General features: G+C 37.6%; 1 protein-coding gene across 1 annotated transcript in view; it reads right to left on the minus strand.

The window, feature by feature from the left end:
- The window catches only part of CCDC180 (coiled-coil domain containing 180), a 27,897-nt gene extending 8,331 nt beyond the window's left edge, over positions 1 to 19,566 (minus strand). Inside the window, exons 1-27 of the mRNA XM_031063612.1 lie at positions 19,439 to 19,566; positions 18,710 to 18,936; positions 17,806 to 17,888; positions 16,428 to 16,537; positions 16,211 to 16,339; positions 15,943 to 16,053; positions 14,765 to 14,860; positions 14,358 to 14,521; positions 14,062 to 14,181; positions 13,305 to 13,384; positions 12,222 to 12,310; positions 11,654 to 11,773; positions 10,854 to 11,027; positions 10,238 to 10,353; positions 8,880 to 9,006; positions 8,388 to 8,451; positions 7,527 to 7,759; positions 6,745 to 6,863; positions 6,039 to 6,214; positions 4,760 to 4,940; positions 4,088 to 4,234; positions 3,685 to 3,829; positions 3,358 to 3,474; positions 2,827 to 2,949; positions 1,852 to 1,965; positions 945 to 1,183; positions 93 to 145 (exon numbers count right to left, since the gene is read on the minus strand). Coding sequence (XP_030919472.1) covers positions 93 to 145; positions 945 to 1,183; positions 1,852 to 1,965; positions 2,827 to 2,949; positions 3,358 to 3,474; positions 3,685 to 3,829; positions 4,088 to 4,234; positions 4,760 to 4,940; positions 6,039 to 6,214; positions 6,745 to 6,863; positions 7,527 to 7,759; positions 8,388 to 8,451; positions 8,880 to 9,006; positions 10,238 to 10,353; positions 10,854 to 11,027; positions 11,654 to 11,773; positions 12,222 to 12,310; positions 13,305 to 13,384; positions 14,062 to 14,181; positions 14,358 to 14,521; positions 14,765 to 14,860; positions 15,943 to 16,053; positions 16,211 to 16,339; positions 16,428 to 16,537; positions 17,806 to 17,888; positions 18,710 to 18,807 — 3,328 coding nt within the window. The 5' untranslated portion in view covers positions 18,808 to 18,936; positions 19,439 to 19,566. The remainder of the gene's footprint in view (positions 1 to 92; positions 146 to 944; positions 1,184 to 1,851; positions 1,966 to 2,826; positions 2,950 to 3,357; positions 3,475 to 3,684; positions 3,830 to 4,087; positions 4,235 to 4,759; positions 4,941 to 6,038; positions 6,215 to 6,744; positions 6,864 to 7,526; positions 7,760 to 8,387; positions 8,452 to 8,879; positions 9,007 to 10,237; positions 10,354 to 10,853; positions 11,028 to 11,653; positions 11,774 to 12,221; positions 12,311 to 13,304; positions 13,385 to 14,061; positions 14,182 to 14,357; positions 14,522 to 14,764; positions 14,861 to 15,942; positions 16,054 to 16,210; positions 16,340 to 16,427; positions 16,538 to 17,805; positions 17,889 to 18,709; positions 18,937 to 19,438) is intronic.
- Between the last annotated feature and the right edge of the window lie 264 nt (positions 19,567 to 19,830).

Consider the following 19,830-nt stretch of genomic DNA (forward strand, 5'->3'; position numbering starts at 1 on the left):
CCACTGGCCTGGACCATGCTAGACCTGTGCAATAAAATGCCAGGAACTACAATTTAGATGAAAAGAAAATATTAAAAGAAATACAGGCACACCTGGATTCTTTTTCCCCCGATTTAGGTCTCGGTATTTTTTTGATGGGTCAAATCTGAAAAGAAAAAAAAAATAAAGAGCTAAGTACTACTGCACATCCTGTCATTTTATGTTCTATACTATCCATGCTAGACCTGTGCAATAAAATGCCAGGAACTACAATTTAGATGAAAAGAAAATATTAAAAGAAATACAGGCACACCTGGATTCTTTTTCCCCCGATTTAGGTCTCGGTATTTTTTTGATGGGTCAAATCTGAAAAGAAAAAAAAAATAAAGAGCTAAGTACTACTGCACATCCTGTCATTTTATGTTCTATACTATATTATATAGCAAACAAGGCAAGTTCTCTATCCTTATCATGTGCTAAGTGAGTGAAATTTCTGAGACCATATTTAACAGATAGGGTTACTTTTACAACTGACAGTGTATATGGAAGCAATTTCATAGGACTGATTGTTTAACCGGAATTTTGGAGTTTCTACAAGAAAAACTGCATTCAAACACTATTTGGAAATCAAACATTTGTCACACTCTTCATTTTACACTTTGTATATTCAGTCAACTATGTAGCAGGTAGTCACCTTTCACTAAAATAAGGCTCTAGAAGACAAAAATTAAATATCTAAAATTTATCATTGTATACTAGATGTCACTCACAAAGGGGTGGTTTTGGCTATGAGAAATCTTGGTTTACAAAACAAAGCAATCTCAGCTAGACTAATTTTTAAACTTAGACTGATTAGGAAATATCTAGCAGTATTACCTATGACCAGTCTATGAACTAGTTGTGGGCAAAGAAAATATAAATAAAGACATGCACAGAAAAATACCTTTAGGATAACAAGTACTTACCCAGCTAAATTTCCAATAGCTTTTATTGCCAAATCATCAAATATTGATGTACCCATTCCACTTGGATTTAACAAAGGGAATTTGTCAGGATCCAGTCCCATCACCATCCTTCTGCACTCAGAACTGAGACTGTCCCTTGGAACAGCAGGAGCAATGGAACCTTGTGACCTCCGATCCACATCAGGAGTGGCTGAGTGCTCCTGCAACGTCCCATCTGCGCCAGGAGTGGTGAGGGCCTCCTGAAATGGGAAGAAAAATGAAGCCCTGTAGACCACAGCAGGCAGTTAGTGAAAGGATTCCATGTAATGACTGACTACTAGAGCAATTTTCTAAACAGACAATATCTTGCTTCACAGGCTGAAATAAATTTTTTGTCATTCTAGCAGCAATGTTGTTACAACTGTACAGCTCTAAAATACTTCAAAGCAGTTAAGAGTAGGTTCTCATAATCATCATAAACAGTATTTAAGGATATACTCTTAAAACAATGATCTACAGAGATTTTACATAATAAAGACAGACTCTCCCAGAAAAGAAAACACAACCTGTTTGATAAAAACAAAATCCCTTCAGGACACATTTGGGATTTTTTTTTTAAATAATTTTAAGAAACCTGTGAAATATGTACCTCTGAATAGTGCTATACCTTGAAAACAAACTCTTGTGAAGAACTGAGCAACTCATTGCAATGCCATGTATCTCTTCAGCATTTTATAAACTTACTGATTTACTCAACCTCTTAAAAAGGCTGTCCTAATCTTACAATGTCTTTGACATCTCACCATAATGCAGATTCTCTTTTCATTTGAGAATTCAAAGCAGAAATTCTAAAAAACCATTAAAACATGTACATATGAAAATTCTCTCAATATTAAATAAAATACAGAGAATGTGAATGTTATCTTACAGTGGCAGGTGGGATATTTGCTTTTACTACAAAGCAGTCAAGATACTTGCTCCTCTTTTCCAGCTCTTCCAACATCTCTCTGGCAAAAGCATACAACTCTTCAGCAGTTAAAGCCTGAAATATATGATAAAACAGATGGTATTTACTAAACTGACTCTTCTAACCTTTTCACACATGCTGACTCTTGCAAACAATATTATTTGCCTTTGTTCTGTCACCAGTTTATGTACACAGACATGGAAGCAATGAGATTGTATAAGAGGCTGAGGTTTTGGTTTGGCAAACAGGAAAACAGGTACTGACTGTCCAAAAAGGACTGTTGTGGTTTTAAACCCAGCTGGAAATTAAGCACCACAGAGTTCAACCCTCCTTGCCCTGGTGGAATATTAGGGAGGAGAATCAAAGGAAAACTCGTGTGTTAAGAACAGTTTAATCATTGAAAGTAAAATGAAATACAGTGATAATGGTAAATAATAATAATAATGATAATAAAAAGTGAAAAACAAGTGATGCACAACACCATTGCTCACCACCTGCTGACCAGAGCCAGATCCCCCTTCCTGAACCTAGACTGGCCCTTCCAGATAAATCCCCCAGTTTATAAACTCCATAGGCTGCAATATCCCTTTTTTGGCCAGTTTGGGTCACCTATCTCAGCTATGTTCTGTCCCAGTTTCCTTTGTGAACGTCCTCAGTGATAGAGCAGGAGACAAGGAAAAAAAAAGTCCTTGTCTTAGGATAAACAAGACTTAGCAAAAACTGAGTTATCAACACCATTCTCATTCTGAAACTACAACACTGTAACAGCTACTGAGAAGAAATTAACTCCATCCTACCTGAATCCAGGACAATGACCTTTCTGAGCAAAAATTCAGTGTTTCTGCCCAGCCCCAAATATAAGGAAACATAAGTCTTCCTCAAAAATATTAGTTTATACCAAATTAATAACAATTAATAACAAGCCAAATTAAATACCATTACATGCTGATTAGAAGTTACTTCTTTATCTGCAGTAGAATGAACATAAGCATCTCTCTTCTGCTGAATCTTTTCCAGGTAAGACTTTAATGTGATTGACTGCAAATTGGAATTCGCTACCTAAAGCAGAAACAAACTTTAGGAAACTGGATAAGTAAAGTCCCCATTCACAGGAATTTCAGAGGCTCCACTTTCAAACCTTTAGAACCACTGATAAAAACTGGTTAAAATCTCCAGTACTCAGAGGAGAAGCTGAAAACAGTCATTCATGAAAGCAGCTGCACCACACAAAAATATTGGTGAATTCAGATGTACATACTCAATGTGCTGCAAGGCCATAGTGTTCCAGCACAGCTGCAGCAGTATTAAAAGTATTTTTTTAAGTGGATAGTGACAGAAAACTGGTTTTAAATTAACATAAAAAAATGTAATATTTGTCCACTATGAATTCAGCCAAAATCTCCTCAAAGGTATAAGAGAAAATTATCATATTGAATTTCAGTAAAGTTCTGATGTTCCTGTTTGTACCTCTGATTTAATTTGCTGTCGTAGCTTTCTCAAATATTGATGGACCTTCTCCATGAAGGCTCGGCTCAGAGACAGAGAAGCAAACTTTTTTCCACACTGCTTGAAAAGTTCTGTAGCCTTTAAGAATGTCAGAAACAAAAGACAGGACAAGATAATTTTTCACTTTTTAAAACTCAAATGATAGAACTTGCCATTCTACCAATTTTTTCCATCACGTGACTGCCAAACAGGACAGACTTACAGTTCTAATATGAAAGCAGGCTGACTGCAAATTGCATCAAATATGTCAATAGAAAACATCATTTGAAATAATATCATTCTGCATACCTGATTCAAGCAGCTCAACTTTATTTGCTCCACATCTGTCTTGATTGAACTTTCAATCAAGTCAATTTGTTTACTTTCTTTCTGAAGACACTCGTTGAAAAACTTTACCTCCACAGATGCAAAGTCACCACTCTCTGAAAATAATCTGAAAGCAAACATATAAACAATTGGCTGTAAGTCATTTTACTCCAAGACCATTTTAGCTAAACAGACCTGAAACAACACAAATCTGATGAAAACAGCATATTAATTGTGATTTAACGAGATACATTTCTTTTTCTAAATAGGAAACTAGATGAATAACAAAATAAACTTTACTTTTACTGTTCTGCCTATGCAACAAACACCGATTCCCAGAAGTAGGTCACCATTTATAAACAACACTTCCATGAAATCTATGTACCTGCAACTTTTGAGAAAATCCACATTCGAATCCCTTAATTTTCCAAAAGCTTCCTCCAAGTGCTGCTGGTAACTTCTCACAGTTACCCTGATTGATTCCAGCTGGTTGCAGAGCTCTGATTCCAGATTATTGCTGGAAGAAGCTGACCTAACAGCAAATAATAAAAGACAGGGAAAACGTGTCTGAAGAGGAACACACAGCATGATTCAGCAAGTGCTGGCTGTAAAGACATGAGAAAAACTGAGGACTCCAAAGTGATTTATGACTCTCAAAGCAATTCCCCGAGCTGGGATGGTTTGGATGAACCCATGGAAGATATCAGCAACAGCTGATACTACTGGGCACTTTTCTTGAAAAACAAATAGCGATATTTGTTTTATTAGCGTGCACGTTCAGTAAACTGGATAAAATCTAAACAGATGAAACATCTTTTCTACTTAAAGACTGCCAGCACTTTGAAAGGAGAGGAGAATTTCCATGTGTTCAGTCCTGATTTTAATTTCATCAAGGAAAGGGAATGAAATTCTTTACATTTTCAAGTTTTATGAAGTAGTCTTCCTTGAAGAGCAGTTACATATAAAACAGGTTCAGAATGCAAACCATAAACATTTCAGATAGCAATCAGGAGTAATTAACTAGGGAGATTCACAGCAACAGCAGTGGCACACTTACTGCTCAGTCAAAGGAGTGTGGAGCAAGTCATACTCCAAGTTTTGGACTCGGGAATGAAAGTTTGTGTTGAGGTTCTGTAGCTGGTCTGAAAATTTGAGGAATTCAGCTTTCTCCTTTTCCAGGCTTTCTGCCAGCATTGCACAGTGGCACTCAAGGCGCTCTTTGTGAAGAGACAGCTCCGCTGAAAAGAAAGGAAGTTATACTAGGGACATTACTTCCTCTTTACTGTGAGCTATCACAATGCCTAGTTAACCTGTGATTAGCAGCAGCAGCAAAATAAGCAAAGCCAGAGCTCATAGTAGCTAAAACATACAAATTAAATACATTCAATTTGGTTTCTTTGATTTTTCTCCTGTGAAAGACATATATCATCCTTAACAGCTCCTAATCCATTCAAACCACAAATGTCTCTTGTGTGCTCTTTTCCTTTTATTTTTGGTCATTGCTGACATCTCCATTATCTCTCCGTTGTCAGTCTTGTAACAAAACTAAAGGTTATATTTTTTAATGGAAAATACACTTCTCCTGATTTTGGGAGGGAAAGAAAAAAAATTAGGTTTTGATCTCTCTTCTGGAATGATAGCTGCATAAATCAAGAGCCAGCCAATCACCTCAAGAAAGCTACCAGAAGAAGCACCTGTCCTCATTACAGAAAAAGGGAAATTGAAAAATTATTTGCCTGTTTTCCAAAAGAAGAATTTTTTAACTTTTCTGTTAAAGACCAACAAACCTGTCTAAAATATTTTTTTCTCACCATTAAAACCCAACACTTCTCTGACACATGCAGAAAGAGTTTTCATTAGAAGATGCTCTGTAGCTGCTCAGTGATATTTCAGAGTTAAATTCTCCCTCTCATGTTTTCAGAAGCTTCACCCTGACATTTTGGCTGTCTCAACTTGTTAATTTCTTTTTCTGCAACACTTTTAAAATATTTTTTGTACACCACAAACTCTTGTTAAATAATTTCAATGTGGATGAGAATTCACAAAGATTGACAACAAAATGTTCAACATCTTCTACAATCCAGTTGTTAATCAAGGTATTGCTGTCTATTTTTCCAAAAATAACACAGCACAAACCAGGAAGAGCTATAGAAAAGAAATGTCATTTAAAAAATATGTGAGTAGTATAATATACTGGGAATTCATAGACACTCAACTGCTTTATATTGTCCTCTATTACTGAGTCAACTACTGCTGAAACAGATTTTGGCCCACTTAGGACCATCTCTAAATGAAGACTTGTGATGCTCAAAATACAAAAAAAAAAAAGTCAATACCAGCTCGACCATTGTAGATATTTGTCTGTATCTCCTCCTGCTTTTTTTGATGCAACTTAAGATGCAGCAGGAGTATTGAATTCAGCTCCTCTTTCTTGGCAGCTACAAGGACACAGGAGTTGGACAAGGATTCTGCAAACCATTTCTCCAAGTGTTCAAAATAGCAGAGGCGAATCCTATGATTGAAAAAGAAATATTACAGGGAGGAATAGAAATAATAAATAAGAATTTCTATATATATTATTTATATTTATTATTTCTAAGAATTCAACTTCTGGCTATAGGAAGGTACTGTTTCAGTACCATTTGCACAATACTGGTAGTTTTAGAGCTAGCTGCTTAGTATTGAATACCAGGCATTTTACCTTCATGGCTCTGCAGTAAATTTGGGCAAATTACTTGTCTTTCTGTAATATGCTTTCTCACTAAATAATTTTCCACAAAATATGAATTTTCTGTAAAGGTAAATGTTTTTGTGGTACTTTGACAGCCATGGATACAAAGCAATGTAAATATTTTCTCATATTTGTATCAATTTAAAAAGTGGAATAACATAATAATTGTACAATCATAACTTTATAATTAAATATCTAAGTATATAAATATCTAATTATATCCTAGTAATTAGATTACTTTTGCCTCTCTAGTCTAATGTTTCTTCTAAACAGCTGAAATTTGTCCATCACATAAATTGTTCTCAGCTCACCTTTCTTTCAGTTCGTCAAACGTGGCTTCTGTGAGAAGTACATATTTCAGGTACATAGGAAGTGATTCTTCTTTTTCATATTTTGTAAAATAACTCTCTGTGATGTCAGTCTTTCCTGCCTGTTAAAGTCCAAGAACAGTGTAAATATTTCCACTAGCAGTGGAAAAAACCTCTGTGGCAATTTCAGCACTTTCTCCCTCACTGCTCTTGGACACTGACTGGGAAATTCTTGGAAATTATCACATTACTTTTAAAGGTATCAGCATAGAATCAACAGTGCACCAGCAAGTGTAAGAATCCTAAGGATATTTAGAATAATGTACTCGTTCTCCGTCTGGACATCTACACAGTGCTGGCAATATTTATATATTTATATACATATATATATTTATTTATGTATTTATATGCCGGCAAGACATAAGAGTTGACAATGTTTTAAAAGGTTTTTGTTATGGTAATAAATTCATGGCAACTGAAAAATTAATACTTAGGTACAAATACTTAGCTTTAAACATTCACCACAGGCTGAGAACATGGTGACGAAAGACAGATTAAAAAAAATTATGCAAAGGCTTTCTGCAAGGCTAAAAGATCCAAAAGAATGGTCATGAACTGTTTTACACACTTCATTTTCCATTAAAAGTATCTAAAGCTCTCAGTACTTTGTAAGCAAACGAAGCAAAAAAGGACTTTCTACTCATTCTCAGCAAAAAGACTTCCCATTCCTCTTTATTTTGGAAAAGACTGCCTTCACCTTCAAACTTATTCTCTTGCTCACTTACCTGTGTAATGCTTAGTCCCTGTTCTGTAGGCTCATTTTCTTCACTTTCATGAGGAATACTCTGCTTATCTTCTTCTTCTTCTGTTTTTTCAATTTCCATTGCCAAGATTACCTGTTTCTCTGTTAGCTCTGTTTCCCCAGCTGATTTTTGACAACTGTCCTGATCTTCTGGCACCAGTTGAGAGAGGTGATCATCCTGCTGTGCTCTGGGCTGGGATGTCCTTGCCTCGAGCCCTGGGGGCAATTTTGGATGCCACAATGTCAGAAAGACCTGAAGCTATTAGAGGAATCTCCAAAGGAGGGACACAGAGATAGTGAAGGGTCTGGAGGGGAAACCATTCAAGGAGTGGCTGAGGGCATTTGGTTCAGCTGGAGGAGACTGAGCTCACAGCTCACCGGCAGCTGCAGCTCCTCTGAGGGCAGCAGAGGGGCAGCTCTGATCTCTGACCAGGGACAGGACCCAAGAGAACACCTGGAGCTGTGCCAGGGGAGGATTAGACTGGCTATTAGGAAAAGGTTCTTCCCCAGAGGGTGCTGGGCACTGCCCAGGCTCCCCAGGGAATGGGCACAGCCCCGAGGCTGCCAGAGCTCCAGGAGGGTTTGGACAACACTCGCAGGGATGCACAGGGTGGGATTGTTGGGGTGTCTGGTCAGGGCCAAGAGTTGGACTTTCACAATCCCTATGGGGCCCTTCCAACTCAGGATACTCTGTGATTTTTCTCTCCTTGCACAATGCTCTCAGCTTGCTGCTCCACCATATGCTCACCTTCTGAAGTCTCAACTACTTACTTACAGTCAAAGCAGAGTTCTTCTGGTCGCAATCCAAAGAAATACAGATGGAAAAACAACCAAGCAGAAATACCTGTTTGGACTGTTGAGGTATCACCTTGATCTTGAACTGTGGAGTCTGTTGTGCCTTGCAAGTTCTAAAAGCAAAACAACAATAAAAAACACCCACCACACCATTTTAAAATATGGATTTGCTTTCTTCTAAGAAATCCATATCCCTCCTCAAAATGTATCTATTTCAGTAAGATATGATAGTCTTGAATAGATCACTAACTATCTAAAGAATCTGCGTCACTCAAATCAATTACTGTAAGTGTTACCTTGTAGTTTTCTGTTCCAAAGGCAAATGAATTTGCTAAAATTCTGTTTGTAACAAGGACAGAGTTAAAAGTGTGGGACTGAGAAATGTTTTGGTTTCCCTCTGCTATCTCTACCAAAAGCACTTTATTCAATGGCTGAAACAGTACTTTATATAATCTGAATTTTAAAGGTAATGTAAATTTTCTCTAAAGTGAAAAAGTAATACAGCAGTAAGGTTTTAAACCAGAAGAAATTTTCTTTTTACCTGTTTGACGATTTCCTTCACACTGAAATGCTGGCTGATGGAAATACTGTAAGAAATCAACTCCCACAAAATAGCTTTTGGATAAGCCATTACTTCATTCATTACAATCTGCTTGCATGTCTCATTCCTGTCAAATTTAAGGTCACTGTTTAAGAGACTCAAGTATGTATAGAAATAAAATTGTGACTACAGTGCCTTCAAATCTAAATCTAACTTTTTTGATCAATCTCATAAAACCTTTAGGCTAAACGTTGCCATTGATCTGTTTATAGTGAATACAATCACATCCTGCCTTGTAAGAGATTAGTTCATTACAAATAAATATGCAAATAAACAAATGCACAAAAGTTAAGAAATATTTACAAAAAAGCTTTTACATCCTTCCTTTTGGTTGGGAAACCATTCAAACACTGCTTACATAAGAGAGGTCAAATTACTGTCTTCCATGTTAGTTCTTCACTGTGCTCAGCTGTGACTGAGCCTTTCTGGTTTATTTTCATTTTACTTGAAAATAAAAACTAACAGTTCAAGCTGAGTCTAGATTCAAGAAGAATCAACGTTCATGCTTGTTTTCATTTATATTTACATTTGCTTTGTCTCCTAAACAAAGATAATTATGGGGAATGTATGTATGTGTTCAGATAGGCTACATTGTATTTTCACTTGGTCTGTTACCTCTGGCTTTTTAAAAATTGTTTGAATGATTATTAAGAGTATCAAACCCCCAGCTCTAACCACAATCCCACTGTGAGGTGTGTGAAGGTGTGTGAATCTGCCCCTCATGTCCATTTTGCTCTTCTAATGTGCCTCTGATCTAACAGGCAGAAAAGACCTCCTGGGAGTGAGAACAGAGCTGCTTCCTTTCAGGTTTCACACCAGCTGCTAAGGTCTTTAGCAAGGAGAGCACTATTGTACCAATTTTTATATGGTTTTTAAGATTGCAAATGCCTAACCATGATAACAGAGAGCTTATCAAAATAAATACTTTGGCTACTTAAAGATCTTAGTCCTTGCAACTTTGAATGAGATCGAGTCTGTTGGTGCAAACCAACTTCTGATTGTTGTGATTCAAGAATCTGAACCACTACTTTTACCTTCTGAATAAGGCATAGATATGATGGTATGCACAGTAATACTGATGGGGTATGGTTTTTAAAAGATAACCTTCTGTCTTTGTCCCATTCCTAAACTGTGGGTATATTTGCCTTAGCCTTGCTCAATAGGTACATTATTTTATATTCTTACATGAAATAAAAGCTTTTTCCATACCTTCACACAGCAGCATAAACAAGGCCTAAGAAGTACCATCCATGTTAAAATATGCTTTACTTTTTAAATTTACGATACAAAATTCTTACCTAGTTCTAATTTGATCTAAAGTAGAAAGGGCATTCTTCAAATATTCCTCCAGCTCTTCTTCACAGGTGGCCATTTTCATTTTTTCCAAAATTGTATCCAGATTATCTTTCCGCACCTGAGGCCACATTAAAAAGCCAGTAAAAACAGTTTAGTATATACTAAAATCTCACAATCAAATTACTTGAATCCTAAATAGTTATGTACATATATTCTACATGAGGACCTTAGCAAAACTCATCATCTATGAAGACCTTCCCAGATAATGAACACCTCTGACACTGCTACCCCAAGCTGTTTTAACTATGAGAACTTGGCATCCAACCAGACTCCATACCTGCACAAGATCTCATAATAGCAACTTGCAGCCACTTTATACAGAAAGCAGCATTGATCTTTATCACTTTTGCCGTATCAAGAATAAGACAGGACTGTCCATTCAGTGTGAATCAAGCAAAAATGCACCTGACAGAATGAAACTGGAAAGTAGAAATTCCAATATAAAAGTCAGATACTATGTTTTTCATTTTATAGCAGCTATTTTGAATTCCAGAGGGTTCTTTGTATTAAGAAATCCTTTCTTTACATTATGCCACATCCTTGTTTTTATGTTTATACCTGTATTATGTTATCCTGTTCCAATCTGTATTCATCTACTTTCTTCTGAAGTACATCTTCCTGCTGGGACAGTTGGAGCAGATGAACATCCCAGAGATCCATGGCCTCCTGAACACAGCTGTACAAGCCTTGACAATGCTGCTCATGCCATTTAGGCATCTCCTTAAAATCACTCTAAAGAAACACACGAACAAGTTATTTTTAAACTGCTGGAAGGTGAAATGAATGAGTAACAGGATATGTAACATGATAAAAGGAATTACATGACTGGTGTTCAACACTGTGTCTTCTATGTGGAGAGTAAAAAAAAAAAATCCAAGTAAACTGGGTAAGAATGTGGATTTTTATTCTTTAAGCCAAGAGTATCAAAACTTTTGTTTATTCTGGCATTGTAAAGCACTGAATCACATTCTACAATTTATCTCTTTAGGAACAACTCCCCAGTCATTTTTATGCATAGAATCACAAAATATCAGACTGGAAGACATTTGGGAGATTATTTATGTCTATTCCTGTGCCTTTTGGCAGATTGGGCCATACTTCATTCATCTCTATCATACGTATTTCAGATATAAATTATAATAAAAATAAAATACATCACAAATAATGAACACAGTAATTATGAACACTTCCATGTGAAACTCTTCCACACCAAACTTTGTTTCTTTGCAGTGTTTAGCCACACTATGGACCTGTTTCTAATGTGACATCAATAGTCTAGGATGCAGAAGGCATTGCAGGGAGCACAGGAAGAACAGACTAATCCCAAGGAGTGATAAAAATAAATGTAATCAACGTACATCCATGTGCTCCAGTTCTTCTTCAAACCTGTGTTTTAGTTTCTCAGTCATCTGAAGCATGTTGGAATGCAAAACTTCAACATCCTCTACTGTGCAAATGTTCTTATCCAACAGGGTCATCTAAATGAAAAGAATAGCAAATTATTGACATGCATGACTTTCAGAGAGCATGGCTAAACTTAGTGTTTCTTTTCTTGTAATGGACACAGAAAGACTCAGCCTCCTAGATCCCACATTGTTAGTAAACACTACAATTCAGCTGGATACACAGGGAAAATCTGGCAGAGAGGTGGAATTTCTTTGCCAAGGTAAGACAGATTTAGCACAAAGGCTGAGGGTCCTTGCACATAAATGCAGGGCAGCACCCCCTTCATTACTTTTACACATTTCAAGTACAAATACCAAATACTACTGTGAAACCAAATGGATGGTTACTCTTTGAACAGAATAAGACAGAGGTTAAAAACTAGTTTCACTTGTTATCTCAGTGTTTGGTGGATCCTGAAACACATTTTACTGTAATGACACACTGTACCATGGCTACCACACCCAAAGCTGGGACACCCACCTTGCAGGTCTGCACTTTTTCCTGACATTTTTCCTGGACCAGCTCGTACTGGACCCGCATTTTCTCCACACACTCTGCATTATGGCTGTCTGAATGATATGGAACAGACCAGTCAAAATTCTGTATTTCACAGTGCAGTATGAAAAGGAAACATGACAGAGGCCCTTGTGCTGTATCCCAGCACAGGGAACAGATCCCAGCAGCGTCTGCACACCCGTGTGACACTAACAACCAATCAAATAAGATGTTTTAATACACATTATTGTATTTGCTGGGATCCTCCTGGCAGGAAGGAATGATGAATCTGACTCCATCTTCTCAGAAGGCTAATATATTATTTTATGATACTATATTACATTCAAGAGTGCTATACTAAAGTCTACTAAAGAATACAGAAAGGATATAGACAGAAGGCTAACAAGATAATAATGAAAACTCGTGACTCTTTCTAGAGTCTTGACACAGCTTGGCCCTGATTGGCCAATGAGTCGAAACAACTCACACCAGAATCCAATGAAACAATCACCTGTGGGTAAACAATCTCCAAACACATTCCACATGTGAGCGCAACACAGGAGAAGCAAATGAGATAAGAATTTGTTTTCCTTTTTCTCTGAGGCTTCTCAGCTTCCCAGGAGAAAAATCCCGGGCGAAGGGATGTTTTAGAAAATGTGAATGTGACGCACAGCTGTTTATAGGCACACTACAGTACATGGAGAAAGGAAGTACCTCCTACTTCTTCCCCTTTTCTTCTCCAAGGGTTAAAAAGGAGTATTTTTGTATGATTGAGAACTGATCCATGTCAAAATTAACCTTTTATTTCCCCAGAGTAATTCTAACTGAGCCAGTCCCTGCTAGATGTCACCCTGTACAAGTGCTTGTACCAGCCAAAGGAAAGTGATGCCACAGGCAGCTTCTTTGGGCCTTACTGCCAGCTCAAAGCAGCTGAGAAGGTATGTGGGAACACGTGGAACAAAGAATAGAGCAAACATACACTTCCAAAGCAACTGTCTGCCTCATTGCCCAGGAAAAAAAGGAAGTATTGCTTGAAATCCAGACTGTTTTTATGATTTCCCAACTTACCTATACTTTTGTTTAAATTCTCCAGAGTTCTGTACCATTCATTTATGTCAGATTTTGTATGTGTTGGAGGCAACAAGGAGCTATCAAAGTAGGAAACAAGAGTCAAGGATCTTAAAATACAAACCAGTCATTTGTATATAAAACTATTATAAAATACAAAATTATGAATCAGAGTATCCATAGTACTGCACTTTATTTTATTTACAGCCATCTTGGCAATGAAAATCAACCAAAGAGATTGGTGTTGTTCTGTTTACTACCCAACAAGGAACTAACAGTAATCTACCTTGTTCCTACATCCACTGTAAAAAAACTCCCTGTAAATATTGTAATGCATTGCCCAAAAATGCTTCTTGTTCAGGATGGATATTCAAACATAGCAGTGTTAGATTTCTATCCATACTCCTCTCTTAATTTATTACACTAATTAAATCCCATGGATTAAAAAACCACTAACTTCTAGCTTTCCACCCATCTTTGTCTGCCCATTTCTACCACGTTTCAAATGTCAGTAAAATTTACTTTTCCTGCATTTTTAGCCCTCGATCACCACCTATTTAGTGCAGCTGGTGCAGTGAAAATCAAGAATGCACTTTTTCCATTAAAAATAGCTGTAGAAAAATAGGTTTAGACCCTGTCTCACTGCTGAATTTAACAATCACACACTGACAGAAAGCAAAGTGCATTTTGTAGCCAAGGCCCTCATTAACTCCAGAAAGAACTGTTTTCCTTTATGCTATATCCTCTTTTGCCATACCCAATGTGCTGCAAAACCCTCAGTCTCTGTTCACTAAGTACAATCTGTTCCTTTATCATGTTTTCCATTTCCATTTTCACAGCTGGGGGATTCTGTATTTCTTCACTTGCCATAAATTCTCTGCAGGATGGAATAAAAATATGTATAATGGATACATGATATCATACATGATATCATATATGATATGTATAAAGAAAAAATAACTTTTTTTAACTTGTTGTTTTATAGAAACCACGAGTGAACACTAGTCACTTTGTGTTATTTATTGTCTAAAATGAGATGGCAAAATTTCTGACCTGAAACTCTGAACTACACAGTTCTTTTGGATGAGCTTCCAGTCCTTGACTCTCTCTTGCCATTTCAGTTGATGCATTTTTTCTTTCTCAAGCTCTGATTTCATTAGATTAAAGAGCAGCTTGGCAGTTGCCCTCTCGTTATCCAGCAGTGCTCTGTTTATATTCTGTTTATTAAAAAATAAAACCAGGAGTAGAAGCAGCATACAGCATGCAAAACCAAAAAAAAAATTGTGTCTTCTACACAAAATGAGGGGAAAAAAGAATACAAATGATAACAAATACCATGCAAAGTAGAAATCTCTCTATATTTCAGTGATTGATAGGCAGAAAGAATTGATTTCAGCTGAAAAAAAAAAGACATTCTAGGAATATTCAGATTGCTATTCTGCCCCAGGTAAAACATTTACCATGGCCTTATCATTAATGAGCCTGTGAACATCAGCTGCCAAGAAGAAGGAAATTTCCTCCAGTTTCACAGTATACTTGGTCAGTACATCTGCTATCTGTGCAATAAAAGAATAAGGAAAAGCAACAACAAAAAGTCAACTCAAATATCAGTTTCCCAAGTTAAAAAACTACATGAACAATTTTTCCATTAAAATGAATTCCATTAGATTCATTAATTCTACATTAATTAAATCTATTAAAGTGAATTAAAATTAATTGGATGATACACAGGTTGAGAAGTAAATTTTAAAATATTAATCTTAGTTACCTTGAAGACTGATTTTTTCAGTAATTCATAAAAATGCTAACTAAAACATTCCACTTTGCTACTACTCAGCTGATTTCTCTTTAATACCTGTGATAATTGAGTGCTCTGCAGACAGGCTGCAATATGAATTTAAAAATCAAACCAAATTCCTTTCAAATATCTGAAGGGAATCCACCAGTGCCTGTTTTAAGTGAACACAAAATTAAAGCAAATGTGTTCATCTCTGACATTTGTTGTCACTAATCTAACAGAAAGGTTACTGGTGATACTCTTGGACCTTTTCATCATACCTGAATTACAAAGAGAGGAGAAACTGGCACTGGTAGAACAAACAGCTTTTTTTGCCTACAAGGACAGTGCAGCAAGCTCTTCCACAGTCTATCTATTTTTTTAATTCAAACATTTCCTATGATGTCCAGTGGCTTTTACAGGTTAGGTTGAAGACTACAAAATTGCAACACGTTTGCTACTGACACCCAGCCAACCCAATCTAAAATCAAGCTACGTCATGTCTATGCTCCTTCTCAACTGCAGAACAGCTATGTCCCCCCAAAAATAACACACCAAATGAAACTTTGGCCTACACAACTCTCCAGGGAAATAAAAGCACCTCACATATTCCTTGCACCTTTAGTATAGGTAATTGTGAAAGAAACACCTTCAAACTAGGAAAAAAGTAGCTTCTCCTGATTATGTTGGTGTAAAATGAGTGAATAGTTTATTGGTGAAAAGAAAGCAATCACCACACAACAGAACTACTGGCAGACCTCTGACTCCTGGGGAAACCAGCTCTCTTTGCTCTGCACTCAGCATTATATCAGCAAATAACAATCTTATGCTTAAGTAACAGTTATTAAGACTGCAGCTCACTTTCATGGCTCGACTCCTTTCAATCTCCTTTAGGGATTCATCCACTGCCCTAATCCACTTCTTTCTGTTTGATGATTCCTCATGGATCATATTCCAGAGTTCTTCCAAACCCTGCAATAAAAATCTACTCTCAATTTTATTGAAAAATAAATATATATAAAAAACAATTTAAAAGTAAAACCCCAAAAATTTAGGACTCCAGTGAGCCATAAGAAGATGTTACACTGAGCAGATACAAAAGTTGAGCCAATGCTCTGAGCTGCCTTACTTCAAATGAGAAACCTTCCAAATCCATGTCAGATGCAATCTTTTCAAACAGAAGTTTACTCTTTTCATCTGATTTCATCACTTCAAGCTGAAGGAATTCTTGAAGATCCAAAACAGAGGCTTCCATCTCCTAAAATGGCAGGTCAGAGTGAACATTTGAATATCAGGCCCTGACTTTAGAAGAGCACTCAAGACTGGATTAGAAACTCCTGCCATACCCTGCCAATGCAGTCCAGCTCCTGCTGCATTTCACTCACTGCTCCATGGTGACGCTTCTGCCGCCGTTCTGCCAGGCACCTCCATGCCCTGCTGCCTGCTTCCTCAGGAACTGCCAGGAAAGAAATGAGAATTCTGTAGCCTGGAACTGCTGATGCAGAACATGGGATGCATGAGAAACAAATCCCTGCATCTACACTGTGACTGCTGTAGTTAGTGCAGCTTTTACAGTGTGCAACATCTTTCCACAGGAAGGGCAATCTGAGCAAATGGAGGTTAAAATACTAAGGTGTATTTTAAAATTTCCTTTATTAACTTCTGATTTTCAGAAGGATAATAGCATGGAACTATCAACTAAGCTCAGGTATGATGTAAAAAAATTGCAACATTTCAGGAATGAGATCTGATTACATCAAAACTGGAATTTATCATATAAACATAACCTGTGATTGATTGAAAATTTCACAACTGTTTTTTTTTTCTATTAGAAGACTCTTAATCTTCAAAATTACCTACAAATCATCAAAAACGTGTCAGGCCATTTCTGGGCTTGATTTTTGTTGCCCTGCAGGAGAAAGAGTGCCAAAGTGGATACAACCAAACTGTGTATTCTGCTTCCCTCGACCTCATTTTGTGTTGAGCTGTTAATGATGGGTGTTTTCAGTGCACACCTGACCCTCAGGATTCAAGCTGGGTGTGAAAATGAGACAGACAAACCCTGCAAGGTGAGGTGGTGTTCCTTTATCCTTAAAATGACTCAGCTGGGAAAGCAGCAGCATCATCCATCCAGTGAGAGTTATCTGTGCTAATGGGATATGATGAACTGATTATGCACTGACAGCAGAATGGGAGCTGAAACTACCATCACAGACTCCAAAAAAAATATTCTACATAATTCCATTTTGATTACATCATTCCATTGTGAACCTCCCTGCACTGGGGGATGTACCCCACTGTATATAATTTAGGCAGTGCAGGGACTTGGGACACCAGCACCACTGGACATCCACAGGAAGACCTGAACTTCCCCAAGACCACCCCTTCTGACAGCACTGCAATCACTGCAGCCCTGACCAACAGGGTGCCAGGCTGTACTCTGACTTTGTGGTTTTCTGACTTTGTGGTTTTCAACCAGTTTTTCTGTATCATTGCATTTGCTGTACTCTTTCTATTAAATTGTATCTCCAATTTGAAATCTCTCACAAGGTATTTGTGTGGGGTTAATCATCTCTCACAGGGTATTTGTGTGGGGTTAATTTCTCCTGCTGATTTACTTTCAAACCAGCACAACTTTGTACCTTGTTCAGCTAAACCTGTTACATGTACCACATCTCCTGTGAATGCAAATTAAAATCAAGCATTAAGGGAAACCAATTTTACCAACTACATCAGGCAGGCCTCTGACTTTCTCAGCTGAACTTGCATCTACCTTTCCCCGTGCCCCTGGAAAAGTTGTAGATTGTCTGAAACAGAAAGAGAATAAAGCTTCAATTTGTATTACAAATGCACCAGAAGAGGGACTAACATAATAGTATAATACACTTTAATTGGCAAAATGTAATATTAAAGTGAACATAAGCATCATTCTAACTTTAAAGGATATAATTCAAAGAATCAAAGTTGCTTCTTCTGAGACAAACTGAAGTCTGGGTAGATCTCAACTTCAAATCTATTAGGATGGCATTAGAGCAATACGTGCTAGATTTAGGACTTGTAAACTACAGAGACTTACAGAATAGCTCTAAAAGGTAAAAAACCTATGAACTCTTAAGGAGACACTAGCAGGAAATGTGGAAATAGCCTTAATCTGCCCAGTGCTTTTCCCAACAGCTTGGGCACTGTGTTTCTCCTTGGGGTCAGTGAGAATCCCTGTATCATTTCTCAGCAGCTGGCTTAGGATAAAAAACGATGGATGCATTAACTTCATTCTTGTTCATTACATTATCCTACTGCATCATCATGTAAGCCATTTACTTGGAAATACAGCCTAAAAAATGTGTGTCAGACTGTGTGTATATCTAGATTGCTATGAGCAAAGACAATTTCTTTTTAAAAGGAAAGCCGTACAATATGCCTGCCATTGCAAATATTAGTCTGTTAGCCTGCACCTCAATGGGCAGCAAGTTCATTATACTGAATTTACACCTGGCAAGGAGACAGTCTATTACATGTTATTAGTGCTATGACCAAGAATTCAGGAGTTTCTAATTCCCAGTGAAGATCTGTCAGTTTCATACCTTTAGTTATGAACATATAATTGGGATTTTATGCTTCTGTTCCCTACCTGTCTGACTGTGGTGTTTTTGTGAAGTCACTGACAGGTGTTTTTCCAACACATGTTTTCTGCTGATTACTCAGTGATGGCATGGCATCAGCAAACATTTCTGAATGCTCATTTACAGTGAGCTTTTTACTCTTCTTAGAGCTCCTTGTCTTCTTTCCTCCATCCAAAAGGTGGGCTAAGTGCACCTTCAAAGAACCATAACCTTAAAAATTAGAATTTCTTCAAACCTACAGAATGGAGAACAGGGACAAAATAATTAATAAAAAATAGTAGGGGAAAGACAGCAGAAGAGAAAGGTAAAATAATGAACCCTACATGCCACGCACACAATCATTTTCATCGAAAGCTATTTTCAAAATGAGGAAAAAAAAGGATAATCTTTTCCTCTGAGGAAAAGTGGAGTAACTGGATGGTGTTGCCTTGCTTACAGTTACCAAAACAGTTAACAGCAGAGTGAGAAATGCCTGAATCTGGCTAACTATACCTCTAAATGTTTTACTGCTGTGTTATGATTCTGCCTTCAGTTAATATAACCTGATATCCAACAAAGAGATGGGAACACATGTAGATGCATTGGAGAGCATATGCTGGAGATAACACATTCCTTTTTTACTAAAACAAACCAAAACCAGAAATGTTGAAATTGACCTGGGGTCATTTCAACAGCCAGGAAACTGACTAACACAACAAACTCCTTTGGCTTTTGCCAAATCCTTTGCTTTTTTTTACCTTGGCCTTGAAGATCTGTTTACAGCCTTTCCCTCTGTGAACATGTCACTCCCGTCCTGTTGAGAACTCGTGGTGCATCGCAGCTGACTGGCCGGGCCTGCTTCCAGAAGAACCGGCAACTACAAGCTGGGAGCCAAGAGGAGATGCAACACTTCACTTGGAAAAGGGCCTTCCTTGTTCCTTGAATCACAGAATGGTTTGGAATGGAAGGGACCTTAAAGATCATCTTAGGTCATCTTCCAACCTCCTGCCATGGCAGGGACACCTTGCACTAGCCCAGGTTGCTCCGAGCGCTGTCCAGCCCGGCCTTGGACACTTCCAGGGATCCAGGGGCAGCCGCAGCTTCTCTGGGCACCCTGTGCCAGGGCCTAGCACCCACACAGGGGAGAATT

Source organism: Geospiza fortis, unplaced genomic scaffold (genome assembly GCF_000277835.1).
Source record: "Geospiza fortis unplaced genomic scaffold, GeoFor_1.0 scaffold398, whole genome shotgun sequence".
NCBI classification, from domain to species: Eukaryota; Metazoa; Chordata; class Aves; order Passeriformes; family Thraupidae; genus Geospiza; species Geospiza fortis.